Genomic DNA, 19331 nt, shown 5'->3' on the forward strand with positions numbered 1-19331 from the left:
CAGGATGATAAAAAGAGTCTTTCGAAGGAAACTTAAGTACAGTAAACTCTAAATTATCTGGGCTCATTGGGGACTTGAAAACTGCAGACAAAAATTAATTACAATGTCATATTTAAATTAACTTAACTAATGTTTGTAATAAATTCTACTTTAATTATCATAGTACATGTGAAAATTCAGTCCTTAAAAAAATACATTACAAAATAATTTCATGTTACCTAACACTGCTTTGAAACAAAATACTGTCCTGAACGTGCAATGTTTGTGTTTACTACACTCATGCAGTAACACGAGATTATTGCTCAACTGTGACTACTCCTGGGTTAAAAAAAAATTTTCATCAGCAAAAATCAGTGGTAGGAATACGCCATGGATAATCTGCAAAGTGAATAATCAGCTCACAGACAATCACAAATTTATTGTATCAAGAGTTTACTGTAATTGTTCATCAAGATGAACTGTGGCAAATAAACTGTTAAAATGAGACAACCACCTTTAAAAAATAATTGCTGTGGAAATGAATGGGAAAACATAATTTTTATTTTAACATTTCTAAAGGCATTTTATGATTTCTTTTATACAATTTATCACAACTGACCAATAAATGAACTTCTTTCTCCTTAAAAAAAAAAAAAAAAAAAAAAAAAAAAAAATACTGCATGCTATATGCCAGAAAACACAGTGTGCACATATTGGATACATTGTCACATTTTAACTTGCTAAAGTTATATAAAATGCTTTCAGTCTTTACAAAAATTACACTTGTGACATGAGTAAGAGACTTGTGTCAGTTCAAAAGTTGCCAGTAGATGATTCTATCTAATACACAAATGCCGATTATTATCCATTTTTCCTGCCGATTTATGTCAGCTATAACATCCAAATTTATAATTTATAAAGAAAAAATTAAAAGTTCATTTTACTATGTGTCAAAACAGTTTTTGCAACTTACATTTTTAGTGGCCATTTTATGTAAATTTACATGTACTTCTAAAAACCATTGAAACTGCTCTCACATACTGATTGTACAATAAGGTATCACCTTTATTTATACAGATTTGCTTAACTCGATACAAAGACTGCTTTACATTAAACATTACAAAGTACTGGCAGTGAACATTGGCAGTGGATGCACTAAGACTGATTATTACACGTCTTGTCCCATTTATAACTGATTTTTTCCTCAATAAATATATGTCAATATAAATTCATTTTCAGAATAAAATTTTTATTTTTTTCAAAATGATGCTGGAACACAGTAAACAAAGAAATAATGAATTGAAAACTGTAACAATAATAGTGATGCAACTTTATGAAAGATCATCTGCTTGACTCTATAAAATTTTAAATATTGCTTCCAATACTTAACAGGCTCCACACTGATACAACATTGTTAACATGCTGCTGTTTTCTGTACCAATGCAAAACTTCATCACTTCTTTACATTCTTGCACAAAGCGTTTATAGGTATCAATTTGCACATCAAGAGTGAGCAAAATGCAACTCTTTGTATCAATAACTAGTCGAAAATATGTCATCAGGGTATTAAACCTGAATAAGAAACTGTTAGGAGAGGACTGTTACATTATATAGCTGGCCAGTGCTCTAGAATTCTACATACAGCCAGTAGACACGTATAAAAGTAGAAAATCCATTCCCAGCATTCACAACTTTGTTCTTTACTCAGGGAGGGCAAGGGAAAAAGTTGAGAAGAGACCCTAACCAGCCAGCATGCATTCACTGCACAGCTGTTTAAACAAAAAAGACCCCAGGCTGAGCATTCCTGACAGCATACATCAAGGGACTCGAGTGCCTGCTAATACTACACGGTACCATCCATCCATCAACATCCTCCTGCAAGCACTCTTTTCTCTGAAGTCCATTGATGGGAATTCACTCTTCAATCAGTCCTCGCATCGTGCCACCCTCCCGATAATGAATCGTCTGAGGTAAATACTGGTGAGCTACTCTATCTTCTTTAAGTTTGAAGACATTCCTATGTCATTTGCAGTGTGTGTTACATGTATTGAGTTGTCACTGCATATGTAACTGAAAGAAAGAGGATCAATCTAAGCAGTCAGTAGTTTCTTTTTACTGACACTGATTGTTCACAGACTGTAGTAGGCAGTGTTATTGGTGTTTAAGGCAACTGCAGTTTTAATTGGCAGTGTTATTGGTGTTTAAGGCAACTGCAGTTTTAATTTTTAAACTGATTAAACATATGCAGCCATGCATAAGATAGACTCATGTTGGGCTAAGTCATGAATTTCAGTAAGCCCAATTTCTACTGAGAACTTGGGAGTGAAAGGAAGACAAAAAGTGGGTACAGTAACATAACAGGATGGAGAGAATGAAGGAAGGATTACTTTCACATTAATTCTTTGCTAGCTGCAACAAACACATTTGCATGAAAGGCATGAATTATCTGAAGGCAGTTATCAGAATCACATCTCTCATTTTTTTTTCAAAACTTTTTTAAGAGCTGTTCCCATAATGTTACAAGAAAGAGAGATTTTCACGTTCTTTATATAATCCAGACAAGAACATATGGAGCACTGATAAATTCCTGTCAAACTGATCAACATGCTGTAACTGATGCAGGCAATAGAAAGTCTGCAATTGATAACAGTGTGAAGGTAAAAATTTGAAGATTTTTATATGTTAGACATAACATTTTGAAAAATGTTACCTGTGCTTTGTGGTATAATTCCTAAGTTTGCTTTGGACAATACAGTGATTTACACAACTTAATCTCTCTTGCCTTGGAGAGGTGACATTCAATGAAATTCTGACAATATCACATTAATCTTTCCACCTACATCAACACTTGCTTGTGCATGTACATAGCCTCTCCCCCCCCCCCCCCCCTTCCTCTCTCCCCATACACACAACATTTTTGGGCCAGAGTTCAAAAGGTTATTGATAAATTATATAAAAATGCATGTGTTACTAGTCAAAAGTAAGTAGCAATGTAAGAAATTCCTGACACTCAGTTCCAAATCGCTTCTTACACTCTAACACATATCTCAGACACAACCGCAAGTTACAAAATGATTGTAGAAAGATTGTACAACAATCATTCACTAAAGGAACAAAGTGCTTTTTGCTGCACTTCAAATGCCATCAACAAGACCTTGCAAAGCACTACCTTCCTCTTCCATTGATGAGTCATTTGTTGATGGCACACTTCCAACTGGCATTACAATGTCCACTGTACTTTGCACTAAATGGTGACCTGTGTCACGGGAGGTTCCAGGTATAGGATCATAGCTGTTTATCTCATCAACATCCAACATAGTTCCAGTATCAACATTTACACCAGCACTATTGTTACTGCTACCTGCACACTGTAAATCAGTGACACGTTCTTGAACAACATCCTGAAACATTTCTGCCGACTGTGACAAAGCACTTGTTGACGGTGTATCCCGTTGTGAAGAAACAACATGTTCAGTCTCCCGTTCATGCTCATATCTTTCGTGTGAAAATCCATGGGCAGGGTTAGGAGCATTATTGTTCATTTGAACTATGTTTGACTGACTATCATTCCCATCATCTAAAGTGACAACAGATGGAGCAGCTGCAGATGTAGCAGCTGCAGCACCTTCAGCATCAGTGAAAAGCCCCATAAGATGATTCAAAGTAATACTGTCATCACTCCAGTCTTTGGCACCACTATGCATAGCTTCATATATCCTTTCTTCAACGGTTCCTCGTATCAAAAACCGATGAACTGTTGTTTTCCTGTGATGCAATACAACAAAATAATTACTTTTGTTACATCTTTACCAAAATAAAACAGTTACACAGTCTGTTCAGTTTAATGTATACTGTTCTTATAAACATGAAATTGTAAGTGTTGATTAACATAAAGACAACTAACTCACTTTTTTTGCCCGATACGATGCACGCGACCAATAGCTTGCAACTCGTCTGCAGGGTTTAGAATTGGTTCCACCAATAAAACGTGTGTGGCTTCTGTAAGATTAAGACCTTTGGCACCGGAACGGACAGGGAGGAGGAGTGCATCCACTCGTAAATCCTTGTTCTAAATTAAAAGAAGTTTATTAACTTTTGAATGTACCATAATAATAATTTTGTTTATATATTCTTACCTAACGTATATAGCACACTGGCAGGGAGAAAAAAAGTCAGAGCTAGAAGAGGAGATTTTTGAAAGAGTTACATCTTAATATTTGACCATTCTGGAAAATGAAAATTTTGAATAAAAATAACTCTGGAAATACTAAATTTCCAGAAAAAGAACAGTAAATCTCTCACCTGGGAATTACAGCTGAAAAGTAATAGGTAGAACTGGACCTTCACAGAGCGACACATGCTGTGGAAGTTCCAGATTTCATCACTGAAGCACTCTTACATATGTACAGTATACCACTAAAAGACTTCCCCCATCTCTTACAGCAACTGAAGAATGTACATATTGCACAATAAACGTTAACCCTATTAACTATAGGTCAGTGCTAGAGGAATATTCTATTGGCTGCAGGAATGTGCAGCGAGTGTCATTATAATGTGATGATGATGGTAAGGTTTTCAGGGCCCACAACAGCAAGGTCTTTAGCGCCCATATGGAAACATAATAAGATGAGTGTGGAGAGATATCATAAACTATTAACTTGAGAACTGTGAAGAGAAATGTCAAGGAAGCTGTGAAAAACTTACTAACACACACACACAAACACAAACACAAACACACACACACACACACACACACACACACACACACACACACACAAAGGCAACAACACTCGAAGTGTCAAATCCAGCTCTTGGTAAAAGAGGAAACAAAGCAGTGAAAGAATTCAAAGAAGGCAGCAGATACCTGCGGCTGGCTAATCGCTGGAAGAAAAATTTGTGAACCAGCCAGTCTGCAACACGCTAAAATCTCCAGCCAAAAAGTTTGGGCCAGAGTCCACACATGTCGCAAAATTTTAAAAGCTTCACCACATTCGCCTCGTCATGTGATAAAATTGAGGGCAGATCCCCACCTAAATTTGCTTCTGCCCATTTAGCATGAAATAAAATCCACTTAGTTAAATTGTGGCATTCTCTGACTTCTATGCCACAGGCATCGTAGACAAGAGGTTTCTCTCACCGGAGTAAAAAGCCATGTGTCATGGGACAGTACCCACTGCGGAAGCAGGTCAGAGTGCTCATCTACATCTACATTTATACTCTGCAAACCACAGTGAGGTGCATAGCAGAGGATATGCCCCATTGTACCTGTTATTAGGGTTTATTTCTGTCCCATTCACGTATGGGGCACGGGAACAATGATTGTTTGAATAATCATTTAAAGGTGGTTTTTGAAAATTTGTTAATACACTTTCTTGGGACAGTTTATGTCTGTCTTCAGGAGTCTTCCAGTTCAGTTCCTTCAGTATCTCTGTGACACTTTCCCATGGATTAAACAAACCCGTGATCATTAGTGCTGCCTTCTCTGTATGTGTTCAATATGCCCTGGCAGTCGTATCTGGTACAGGTCCCATCCACTTGAGCAAAATTATAGAACCGGCTGCATGAGTTATATATATCAATCTCCTTTGTAGATTGATTTCACTTCTCCAGTATTCTACCAATGGTCCGAAGTCTACCACCTGCTTTACCCACAACTGAACCTATGTGATCATTCCATTTCATATCCCTACACCCAGGTATTTGTGTGAGGTGGCTGATTCCAACAGTGAGTCATTGATATTATGGTTATAGTGTACTATGTTTTTTTCATTTTGTGAAGTGCAGAATTTTACATTTCTGAGCATTTAAAGCAAGTTGTCAATCTCTGCACCTCTTTGCAATCTTATCAAGATCTGACTGAATATTTATGCTGCTTCTTTCAGACAGTACTTTGTTTTAGATAACAGTTTACTATTAATATTGTCTGCACGGTCATTAATACATGACATAAACAGCAAGGGTCTCAACATACTACCTTGGTAACCCGTATGACCTTACTTTTGACAATAAGTGTAGATGTGGTACTGAGTCAAATGCTTTTCAGAAATCAAGAAATATAGCATCTACCTGGATTGCCTTGATCCAAGCCTTTCAGTATGTCATGTGAGAAAAGTGAGAGGGTTTCATATGATCGATGTTTTCGAAATACAAGCTGATTGGTATTGAGGAGGTCATCCTGTTCAAGGTTTGAATTCAGAATATGTTCTAAGATTCTACAACAAATTGACGTCGCAGGTATTTGATGGTAGTTTTGTGGCTCACTACTACTACCTTTTTCGTAGATGGATGTGAGCTGTGCCTTTTTCCAAGAACTGTGTATGCCTTTACATACAATCACAATTTCTTTGGGTTCTGTGAAAGATCACTTGACAATATTCTGCCACAATAGTCATTGAAGGCATCATGCATTGCCTCCCATTACGAACTTTTCTACTGGGTACATATCTATCCAGTGCATCGTCAACTATTCTTTTTAGCTTGAGCCAGAGTTCCTTTGCATGCTCCCGACCTTTGCTGAAAGCTTCAAATTCCTCATTGAGATATTACATTACTGATAATTTATCTAGTAGTTTACTGAACATACATTTCTTTCTGCTTATTTTGGTTGTCCTTTGTACTTTGGTAATCATTGTTGCAACAACTGTGTCACGTTCACATCCTCAAAGAGGTCAGGTCTATTTGTTGCCATTAGATCCAATTTATTTCCATAATGAGTGGGGTTTCTAACTATCCGTTCCCAGTAGTTTTCAGAGAAAGCATTTAGTGAAGTTTCACAGAATGTCTTACGATGTCCACTGTTAACAAAACCATAGCTTTCCCAATTAATTGTTGGATGATTAAAGTCTCCACTGATGATTACAATATCATGCCTGAACCGTTATCCAACTGCCACAACAACTGGCCAGCTCACTTCGAATTCCTTGTCTGGTATTCTTTCATGATGTGTTTGGATCCTGTTTCATGTATCTGGCTGCAATTCATCATTGCGACTGGAGCACCACTGTCATGATTATAACTGCTGCACCCAGCATTGTGGCATAGTGCCAGTAGCATGTAAACCTGACCTGTAGGAGGTCGTAGGTTAGAATCATGTCAAAAGCAGCAATTTTTTTTGTTTCTAAACCTAATAAAATGATTTTAATTATTATTTTTATTCAATTAAATGGTTTCAATGTAACTTTTTTATTTCTAAATTCTTTAACATGTCATTTTCATTTTCATTATTGTATTGACTGTATTTGCTATTATTATTATTATTATTATTATTATTATTATTATTATTATTATTTTTTTTTTTTTCCCTAATCTGCCTGGGTCGCTTATAACTAAGTGCCAACGAGGTTTGCTCATCGGTTGTGTAGTCATTGCGAAGATAGTTTCAAGTAACCAATGACAGTGAGAAATTACAGTTTGCATCTAGCACCGAAACTGAATTTTTCTATCTTGAGTTTGCTCATAGAGGTTATCTTTAATTGCAGTCAACAAAGCCATCATGATTTTAGTCCTGCAGCAGATTGCTGATTGTCATTTTCTCAGATACAACACACATCACGAGGTTGTGGTTAGCTTAGGACACAAATTTAAATTCAGGGCTACAAAACTAGTAGTCTGCTGTAGTTCAATCATTAGTCTCTTTAAATCAGCTGTCAACAGAGAATCTCGCATTTCCGACATACCTTCTGGCAGCCAGTTCCAACAATGCTCCGTGTTACTTGTGATTGTGAAGTGACCCACTGTGTGTGTGTGTGTGTGTGTGTGTGTGTGTGTGTGTGTGTGTGTGTGTGACCCATAATGCAGCGGTAGCTGGCAGCCAATGTGGCCGCAAGTGACACACATCAACCATGAAGTAATTAAGACTACACTCGATATAAAAAGAATGTGATGGTGGACCTGAAGTCGGAAGGACTTCACGAGAGGGCGTTCAATAATGGCAATCCCTTGGACACAGGAAATGTAGGTCTACAGGGAGTTGGTGTCAACAGCAGTAAATAGGAATCCAGGTGGTAATGGCATCCAGATTGGCCTATTGTAGGTGAAGAAACTGGTTTCTATCTTTAATAAGGAAGCTACACCACCGCTACAACTGACTCCTTGGAACTGCTTAGGTTGGAGTTTTCTTAAAACACATCTTTCACTCCCAAAACCATCCTAGCTCCCAATCTCCACTAGCAAACTCCCCCACCACCCTAAGCTCACTCAGCTTACACTCCTCTTCCTTGCTGTCTTCTCTTTCTTTGTTCCGTCACCCCCTCCCACTTTGTTTCTCCTCTCACTGTCATTGCATGCTGCACGAACTTACTGCTGCTGGTATCTGCATCACATTGTCATCTCACACACTTGTTACCTCTACCCCATCCACCATTCTCGAAACCTCTCTCCTGCTGCCCGCTTGCCCACTCCACTGATACGACCCCTCATCCCAGTCCAACTACAGAGCAGCAGCCCCGGCAATGCCTACTAATCCAGCATGGTGTAGCTGTGTGTGTGTGTGTGTGTGTGTGTGTGTGTGTGTGTGTGTGTGTGTGTGTGTGTGTGTGTGTGTGAGCAGATGGAGGGAGGGGGGAGCAGAGTGGGGCGGGGCGGCATGCATAGACATGCACACTCCGGCACAAAACAGGATTCATCCCAAAGTAATAAGCTTTTCAGCCTCGTTGACACGCCTGTTGATGACTCAGTGCCTCTACTGTTTGGCTTGTTACTTTTACTGTAAACATTTGTAAAATGTTTCTCTTTTCCTGAAGGTATCTTATGGTCCCCTGTTTTAAATGCATTTTAGGATTCTGGGTTCAGTTGGAAATTGAGGGTGAAGCGAAGTGAGATAATAATTCTTAAGCATGTCGCGTACTCGATTATAGAGCTCAAAATTGGGGAAGACGTACTTTTGAGAGTAAAGAAGAGAGGCATTTTTCCAGCCACAGAATGGGATATCCCTCGTGCAAGAGAGTGAAACTGATTCATACCACAGTAGCAGATTCAAATAAATAAATAAATGAAACTCTCAGGATGAGCAACAAAGAGGAATACATAGTGAACAAAAATTGGTCCACAGGAATTATGGGTAATTGTTGGAACAATAACACTTATTACTAGAAGCAGAAACAGATGAAAAGGAATACCTAGCTGCAGACAGAACAGTATATTCTACAGCTGTGTCAATTAATTCAGGCAGTCTAGCATGCAGCACACTGAATAAAGTACTAAGTACTCCTAATAGCTGCAGTAATAATTGCAGAAGTACACTGCTTGCTATAGCGACATTGATGAGCTGCTTTAGCAGTCCAGCTTGCCGATCTCACTGTATCTGGGGGTTGTGCCACAGAGAATTATTTGAAACTAAAAAGAATTATGAAAAAAATGTTTTACAGTTGTAATAAGATGACTTTACTTGAAGTGAGTGTTACAGACATGCACACATTGATTTTTTGATGCTGATTGATCCTTTATAATATTTCTTGAAATGATTGCAGACTTTTTGTTGTACAGCCTTTGTAAAGTGTAGAAAATTACTGCATACTATATGACTATGGTTCATCCGATTTGATGTTTTGAAAAAGTTTTTAAAAATGTTTAAGTAAATGTATTAATAGGATAGAGCACACTGGTCCTTTCTGCCAGCTCCACAGCTCCTGGTCTAGCCCTATAGTCTCCCCATCCCCTCACACATGGAAAGTAAATAAATATGTTGTTGTTGTTGTGGTCTTCAGTCCTGAGACTGGTTTGATGCAGCTCTCCATGCTACTCTGTCCTGTGATAGCTTCTTCATCTCCCAGTACCTACTGCAACCTACATCCTTCTGAATCTGCTTAAATCTGCTTAGTGTATTCATCTCTTGGTCTCCCTCTACGATTTTTACCCTCCATGCTGCCCTCCAATGCTAAATCTGTGATCCCTTGATGCCTCAGGACACGTCCTACCAACCGATCCCTTCTTCTGGTCAAGTTGTGCCACAAACTTCTCTTCTCCCCAATCTGATTCAATACTTCCTCATTAGTTATGTGATCTACCCATCTAATCTTCAGCATTCTTCTGTAGCACCACATTTCGAAAGCTTCTATTCTCTTCTTGTACAAACTATTTATCGTCCATGATTCACTTCCATACATGGCTACACTCCATACAAATACTTTCAGAAATGACTTCCTGACACTTAAATCTATACTCAATGTTAAGAAATTTCTCATCTTCAGAAACGCTTTCCTTGCCATTGCCAGTCTACATTTTATATCCTCTCTACTTTGACCATCATCAGTTATTTTGCTCCCCAAATAGCAAAAATCCTTTACTACTTTAAGTGTCTCACTTCCTAATCTAATTCCCTCAGCATCACCCGCGACTTAATTCGACCACATTCCATTATCCTCGTTTTGCTTTTGTTGATGGTCATCTTATATCCTCCTTTTTAAGACACTATCCATTCCGTTCAACTGCTCTTCCAAGTCCTTTGCTGTCTCTGACAGAATTACAATGTCATCGGCGAACCTCAAAGTTCTTACTTCTTCTCCATGGACTTTTAATACCTACTCTGAATTTTTCTTTTGTTTCCTTCACTGCTTGCTCAATATACAGATTGAAGAACATCGGGGATAGACTACAGCCCTGTCTCACTCCCTTCCCAACCACTGCTTCCCTTTCACGTCCCTCGACATTGCAGTTTCTTCAGTTTTAATCTACAGGTCATAACTAATAGATTGTGGTCAGAGTCCATATCTGCCCCTGGAAATGTCTTACAATTTAAAACCTGGTTCCTAAATCTCTGTCTTACCATTATATAATCTATCTGATACCTTTTAGTATCTCCAGGGTTCTTCCACGTATACAAACTTCTTTCATGATTCTCAAACCAAGTGTTAGCTATGACTAAGTTGTGCTCTGTGCAAAATTCTACCAGGCGGCTTCCTCTTTCATTCCTTAGCCCCAATCCATATCCATCTACTACATTTCCTTCTCTCCCTTTTCCTACGCTCGAATTCCAGTCACCCATGACTATTAAATTTTCATCTCCCTTCACTATCTGAATAATTTCTGTTATTTCATCATACATTTCTTCAATTTCTTCGTCATCTGGAGAGCTAGTTTGCATATAAACTTGTACTACTGTAGTAGGTGTGGTCTTCGTATCTATCTTGGCCACAATAATGCGTTCACTATGCTGTTTGTAGTAGCTTACCCGCATTCCTATTTTCCTATTCATTATTAAACCCACTCCTGCATTACCCCTATTTGATTTTGTGTTTATAACCCTGTAGTCACCTGACCAGAAGTCTTGTTCCTCCTGACACCGAACTTCACTAATTCCCACTATATCTAACTTTAACTTGTCCATTCCCCTTTTTAAATTTTCTAACCTACCTGTCCGATTAAGGGATCCAACATTCCACGCTCCGGTCCGAAGAACGCCAGTTTTCTTTCTCCTGACAACGACATCATCTTGAGTAGTCCCCGCTCGGAGATCCGAACGGGGGACTATTTTACCTTCGGAATATTTTACCCAAGAGGACGCCATCATCATTTGATCATACAGTAAAGCTGCATGCTCTCGGGAAAAATTACAGCTGTAGTTTCCCCTTGCTTTCAGCCGTTCGCAGTACCAGCACAGAAAGGCCGTTTTGGTTATTGTTACAAGGCCAGATCAGTCAATCATCCAGACTGTTGCCCTTGCAACTACCGAAAAGGCTGCTGCCCCTCTTCAGGAACCACACATTTGTCTGGCCTCTCAACAGATACCCCTCCGTTGTGGTTGCACCTACGGTACGGCTATCTGTATCGCTTAGGCACGCAAGCCTCCCCACCAATGGCAAGGTCCATGGTTCATGGGGGGTAAATAAATATAGGAGACAATAAATGTCAATAATTGCTCATTGCTCGCATTAATTCAGTATGGGCACTGACAATCTGGACATCCTCAAAGAGGTCAGGCCTACTTGTTGCCATTAGATCTAATATAATTTCTTCATGAACAGGCTACTGAACTATCTGTTCCAGGAAGTATGCAGAGAAAGCATTTACTAATGTTTTTCAGGATGTCTTGCCAAGCCCACCACTTACAAAACTGTAATTATCTCAGCTGATTGTTGTACAATTAAAGTTTTCTCTGATGTTGACAATACAATTGCATAACTTAATTGTAACTTAGGTACTTGTGAAAGTTTTTGGTAACATGTAGGAGTAAGTCTTGTGATCAACAGAAACATCCAATTACAAGTTCATGCTCAACCTGATACCAAGTCTTGGCCAAACAATCTTGCATGCAGCTTCAATTTCTATCTTGGCAGATTTGAGTTTATTGTTTACTGTGATAAATACATCACCTCCATTTCCCATTAGCCTATCCTCTCTACATAGGTACACTTAACATGTGTTATTATAGGTTATCTGTCTTGAGCTGACTGCAATGTAATTAAAAAGAGTTACACCAGGCACATTTCACTTTTGTTTACAAAGCATCTTCTTTACATAGTCCGCACCTTCCCCTCTTGCAAGCAGTGGTTGATGTCGACAGGTTTCATTTTACATCTGCAGTTTTTGGCATTTTGTGTTATTTCTTGTGCTGCACTATTTATAATTGACTTTGTTAATTGTTTTTCATTCACCACTGCTACAGATAAACACTGTAGCAGGACAAGGAATGAGGATATGGAAGAGATGAGCACTGGGAGGGGCGTATGACGAGAATGCTCACCATCACTGAAGCTATTCACCATATACAGAGAACAACTGGTGGGTTAGGCCACAGATGATGCAAAAGACACACTAATTGGAGGGGAAAGGATAAAGAATTAATATATGCAAATAGTCATGCAGTGCTGGTGGAATCAGAAGAGGAACTATGGAATAAAGATAAAGCAAAGACAAAAGTAATGAGAATAAGCATATTTGTAGATAGGAAAAAAAAAGGTAGAAGTAAAATCCTATCTGTACCTCAGAAATTTTAATGACATGGAATGGAAGCTGTACATAAGAAATAAGGAGGAACATACTTATGGGAAAGTGAGTATATGAAAAGATGAAGCAGTTACTAACATCTAGAAGAACTCCAATGAAGCCGAGGAAAATATTTGCAAAATGTTGTGTGGTGTGAAGTTTTTTACAGAAGTGAATCACAGGGAAAAAAAATTCCAAATGTGGCTATCGAGAAGAATGCTTAAGGTGAAGTGGACTGACAGATAATGAAGGGAGAAAAGAGGATAAGAAAGAAGATTGTTAGAAGTGGTCAGAAAGAGGAAAAACCTTGTCTGGAACATATACTGTACATGAATCGTCCACAACAAAGAATTATAGAGGGAAAAGAGGAAGGAATGAGAGAAACGGGTAGGAAGAGAATTGGAACAATGGATAACATTAAGACAAACATGCAAACAGATGAAGGAAGATTCTCAGAACAGGACATGATCCATAGTCTCCAGTGGGAACAATATGCTGCAATATCTGTAAATCACAAATGATGATTACTAGGAAATGTGTTATGCAAGACACTGGTAAGTCTGAAAATTGTTGAAAATGTATGTTTATTCACATAAACAGAAAGTAAAATTTGTGGCAAACGATTTTTGTAAATGATTATACAACTGCTAGAATTGTATAAAGAGCAAATAGAGATTACAACTGATGCTACAGAACAACATATGCTTTCTGCAGTGGTTGGTGTTTGAAACTAAACAATATATAATGACAATACAATTGATACAAAAAAAATATTCGAATTTTACTCGAAGTTTTAGGACCTAGGTTTTCAAAGTGAGTTTATTTGAGACACATGATTTTACTCAGACACGGAGTAAATATGAAATGTTGGCAAATGTATGTACATATAAGTAAACAAACAGGTGAAACGTACAGAGTTTGCACTTGGCTGGTTTTGTGACACATTCTACATTGGCTTCTTCTACATACTTTCCAAATGCCACAAATCAAACCATTGTAGCTGACTGCTGTCCTTTTACAGGAAGAATCTTAGCTCTTCTTCACTAAAACTTGCAACCTGTTACCGTGGCCTAGCTTTCTGTATCAAAAACACAAACTACTGCCTTCTGTCATCTCTCATCCATTCCCAGCCCAGTACCAGCCGCATCCCTACTCCCACACCCACAGCCCCATTCCTGTTGCAAGTAAGCGTTCCCAACATCCTACTGACTCCAAACACAGGACCTCATTCCTTATACACCCAACAAGCACTTATTTCTCCTTCAAGGGGAAGATGTACTCAAATACAAAGCAACCCACAGTGCAGCCATGGGCACTCACACAGTGTTGCCCTGTGCTGACCTGTTTATGGGAAACCTTCTTAGCCACTCGAGATCCTAGCACCTTGTCTGGTACAGGCTCATTTGTGATACTTTGCTGAAGGAAACAGCACCAGCTGATCCTATCTGATTAATCAAGTACATATGTTAAAAACAAAGATTCCAAGACTTACCAAGCGGGAAAGCGCCGGCAGACAGGCACATGAACAAAACACACAAACACACACACAGAATTGCTAGCTTTCGCAACCGATGGTTGCTTCTTCAGGAAGGAGAGGGAAAGACGAAAGGATGTGGGTTTTGAGGGAGAGGGTAAGGAGTCATTCCAATCCCGGGAGCGGAAAGACTTCCCTTAGGGGAAAAAAAGGACAGATGTACACCGCACACACACACACACACACACACACACACACACACACACACACACACACATATCCATCCGCACATACACAGACACAAGCTGTGTCTGTGTATGTGCGGATGGATATGTGTGTGTGTGTGTGTGTGTGTGTGTGTGTGTGTGCGGTGTACATCTGTCCTTTTTTTCCCCTAAGGGAAGTCTTTCCGCTCCCGGGATTGGAATGACTCCTTACCCTCTCCCTCAAAACCCACATCCTTTCGTCTTTCCCTCTCCTTCCTGAAGAAGCAACCATCGGTTGCGAAAGCTAGCAATTCTGTGTGTGTGTTTGTGTGTTTTGTTCATGTGCCTGTCTGCCGGCGCTTTCCCGCTTGGTAAGTCTTGGAATCTTTGTTTTTAACATATTTTTCCCATGTGGAAGTTTCTTTCTATTTTATTTAATCAAGTACATATATTGATAAGTTAGATGTCCTCTTACTCCCTGGGTAGTGCTAAGGCTTTTATCTGTCATCTATCACTTCTTTCACCGCTGGTAATGCTTGCCAATGTGAAGCATACCGAGCTGTATCATGGTTCAGAGTGCATGTTAAGATGCTGGCCCCCTAGAATTGGCTGCGTAAGTCGGTTCAGGGGTCACAGGAAGGCAACAGCACACCTACTCCAATAGGATTGAGGTTATAAAGCACTGTTCAACATAACCTTTGAGTCAATGAGGGTTCTACTTTACTGTGATGTTTATTCGGGATTTGCCTGATTTTACTTTGACTTCTGTTCAACATTTTTCATCTGATGGGTTGAATTATTCAAAAACATGTCATGGAAATGACATATTATGAAGATTTTTCCACATAATTGTATCTTTGTAGTTCGTTGACTATACAGTAAATTCATGTATGTCTTTTGAATATCTAGGAAGACTGAATCTATTTAGACACTTGCATCAACTGTTTGCAAGATACTGTGTATGAATAAAGCAAGTTGTTATTACCACAAGTATTTATTTTTCTGAATCCTTTTATATTCTTTTTTTCCTCCAAACATATCAGTGCTTTTAAGCTTTACTACCCTTACAAGAGTTCTCTAATCCCAATGCAAATACTAAAGGAACCAAGACCACTCACTTTAAAATTTGTATTGTATGTCCCAATTATGTTAATTGAGCTCCACCAACAAAGCATTTTCATAAAACAACTAGGATGATTTATATGTTCAGCAAACTAGGTAAAGAGGCATTAGTGTCCAATCTCAATAAGGAACTCAAAATAGTTAGCTCTTGAGAGGAGCATATACAAGAACTGGGACTTAAGTTTAAAGGAATAGTTCACCATGTACCTGATATATATGTATGTAGTAAAACTGTTCATGATGGAAAGAAACAGTGATTTCTGCATAATAGTAGTAAAATGACACATAGCTCTATAGATACAGAAATGTTAAATGAAACACTGTGGAGAGTTCAATGCATAAAAACCTTTGAGGACACAGCAAAAAGCCCATACCAAATACACTACTGCCTCATTTTACACCTAACATCCTAAAGCCACAGATCAAGGCAGTCGCGTAGATACAGTGTTGCTCATATTCTGAAACAATATTATGAGAAGGAAAGTTGCTACTCACCATACAGCAGAGATGCCTACTCACCATACAGCAGAGATGCTGAGTTGCAGATAGGCACAACAAAAAGACTTTCACAATTGAAGCTTTCAGCCAATGGCCTTTGTCAAGCACACATGCATGCAAGCACACACCTGCACATGCCCAACAATGAATCTCAGCCAGGTGAAGGGTATAGGATTCTGGGCTTTCAGGAAGGGTTCCTCTAGATGGTCCATGAATATGTTGGCATAGATGGTGCAATGAGGATACTCATAGCTTACTCCGGATTTGTTTGAAGGTAGTGCCTTTGAAGGAGAAGTAATTGTGGGTGAGAATATAGTTGCTCATGGCAACTAGGAAGGAGGTTATTGGTTTGGAACCCATCTTGTGTTGGGAAAGGTAGTGTTCAGTAGTGGTAAGGCCACTGGCGTTAAGAATGTTAGTGTACAGGGAGGTGGCATCAATAGAGACGAGCAGGACACTGTGTGGTAAAGGGACAGGAACTGTGGAGAGTTGAAAAGCATTTGACTGAGTACCACACCTACAGTTATTATTGGAAGTATGATCATAAGAGATACTGAGTGAAATTTGTGACTGGATTCGAGATTTCTTGGTAAAGAGGATACAGCATGTTAACTCGAATGGAGAGTCATCGGTAGATTTCGAGGTAAATTGGAAGGTGTGTTGGAACCCTTGCTGTTTTGCTGTTATTGTTGAATATTAATGACTGTGCAGGTAATATTAATAGTAACCTTAGACTGTTGCAGATGATGCACTTATCTATAAACAATTATTGTCTGAACAACATTGCACTAACATTCTGTCAGATCTCGATATTTCAAAGTGTTGTGAAGCCTGGCAATTTCCTTTAAATGTTTAGAAATGTAAAATTGTGCATTTCACAAAATGAAAAAATATAATATAAATTAATGACATTTGGAATTGATTCTCATACAAATACACATGTGTAACAAATTACAGGAATATGAAATGGAACAATTACACCACTCAGTCATGGGTAAAGGAGGCAGCAGATTTTGGTTCATTGGTAGAATACCAAACAGGACTAACAGTGGACATTGCCTGTATATGAGGGTTGGAACTTTAATAGTGGTAACTATTTATTTATAGTTCATACAAAATAGATACGTGTTTCAAAGTTTTACTGACCTTCTAAGTAGTCACCAGCATAGTGAATAACCCGTTGCCAGCGATATGGAAGTTGTAGGATACTCTTAGTAGTGCCAGTTGTGTTGACAGTTTGAGTGGCATGGTCTATTGTCCGACAAATTTGTTGCAGTTTAGAAATAGAGTTGAACTGCTGACTGATGGGGCTGCTAAGTGCTATACCACCTACTGCACTCCCCTGACTTAAGTCCTCACAAGTTCTACTTTATTTCTAAACTGAAGGAAACACTTCACAACATTTGCTGCTCGAACTGTCGACACAACTGGCACTGCTAAGTGTATCCTATGACTTCCACATAGCTGACAATAGGTTATTCACAATGCTGGTGACTACTTTGAAGGCCAGTAAAACTTTGAAACACGTATCTACCGGGTGATAAAAAAGTCAGTATAAATTTGAAAACTGAATAAATCACAAAATAATGTAGATAGAGAGGTAAAATTGACACACATGCTTGGAATGACATGGGGTTTTATTAATACCAAAAAAATACAAAAGTTCACAAAATGTACTACAGATGGAGCTTCATCTGATCAGAATAGCAATAATTAGCATAACGAAGTAAGACAAAGCAAAGATGATCTTTACAGGAAATGCTCAATAGGTCCACCATCATTCTTCAACAATAGCTGTAGTTGAGGAATAATGTTGTGAACAGCACTGTGAAGCATGTCCGAAGTTATGGTGAGGCACTCGCGTCGGATGTTGTCTTTCAGCATCCCTAGAGATGTCGGTCAATCACAATACACTTGAGACTTCAGGTAACCCCAAAGCCAATAATCGCATGGACTGAGGTCTGGGGACCTGGGAGGCGAAGCATGACGAAAGTGGTGGCTGAGCACACAATCATCACAAAACAACGCACGCAAGAGATCTGTCGGACATTTTGTGACCCTCCCCCCCTTTTCTTTTTGTTCTAGTAAAACCCCATGTCATTCCAAGCATGTGTGTCAATTTTTACCTCTCTATCTACATTATTCCACGGTTTATTAAGTTTTCAAATTTATACTGACTTTTTAATCACCTGGTATTTTGTACAAGCTGTAAATAAATAGTTGCCACTATTAAAGTTCCAACCCTCACACAAGAAAGAGTAGTATGAGGGTCACAAGTTTGTTTGTACCAAGGGAGAGGGTCACAGAGATGCTGAAAAAACTCAAGTGACAGGCGCTTTAAGAGAGATGAGAACTATCCAGATATAGTCTACTTACAAAGCTTCTAGACTGGCTTTCAGTGAGAAATCTACGAATATACTAAAACTCCTAGACATCACTTCCAGTGGCATTGTGAAGGTAAGATTACACTAATTACAGTGTGAATAGATGCATTTAATTAACAATTCTTGCAGCACTCTCTACCTAAAAGGAATTGTAATAAGTCCTTACAACAGGTGCTAATAACTGGTATGATGGGATATCCTCTGCCGTGCTCTTCACTGTGGTTTGCTGAGTCCAATGTACATGTAGGTGACAGGAAAAAAGAAGAATGGTCTGCTCCTGGGTTTTTGGCTCTGTTATTGTGGCTGAAATTTTCAGCAGAGTGCTTTAAAGCCCATGTAACTGTGGACAAAGGGCAAGTTAAAGGTGAGGAAAGATAGGTAGCTGAAGGAAGGCACTGCAGAAGAGAATCTAATGATCCAGTGTTCAGTGGATGCCCTGTGGAACAAATAATTGTTTCGAGTGGCACACCCTCTGCATCCATACCGTTCCAAAATTAATGAAAGATGTGCTGTTATCACATTTATTTTATCCAAGATAGCAAGAGAAAATGAAGAATTGTATGAACTAGAGGGATTATTAGCTTAGGTTGTTAAAAAATGTACATGGACAAAACTCAGCTGGAGGCCTTCTGGGGCACAGATTTCATGTCTACCTCTGAGACTGACACAGACAGTTTGTGATGACACAGTAAATTGTAGATACACCCAACTTGTTTTTGCTCTAGGCTTTGACACAGTTTGCTTTTG

General features: G+C 38.9%; 1 protein-coding gene across 3 annotated transcripts in view; it reads right to left on the reverse strand.

Annotated features, from left to right (window-relative positions):
* Nucleotides 1-518: 518 nt before the first annotated feature.
* Nucleotides 519-19331, reverse strand: part of LOC126282138 (E3 ubiquitin-protein ligase SHPRH) — a 260470-nt gene continuing 241657 nt past the window's right edge. For all 3 annotated transcript variants that reach the window (XM_049981638.1, XM_049981639.1, XM_049981640.1), the window contains 2 exons: nucleotides 3888-4048; nucleotides 519-3744 (listed from right to left, as the gene is read on the reverse strand). In XM_049981638.1, the coding sequence (XP_049837595.1) occupies nucleotides 3114-3744; nucleotides 3888-4048 (792 nt within the window). In that variant the 3' untranslated portion in view covers nucleotides 519-3113. The remainder of the gene's footprint in view (nucleotides 3745-3887; nucleotides 4049-19331) is intronic.

The sequence above is a fragment of the Schistocerca gregaria genome, chromosome 7 (assembly GCF_023897955.1).
Source record: "Schistocerca gregaria isolate iqSchGreg1 chromosome 7, iqSchGreg1.2, whole genome shotgun sequence".
Taxonomy (NCBI): Eukaryota; Metazoa; Arthropoda; class Insecta; order Orthoptera; family Acrididae; genus Schistocerca; species Schistocerca gregaria.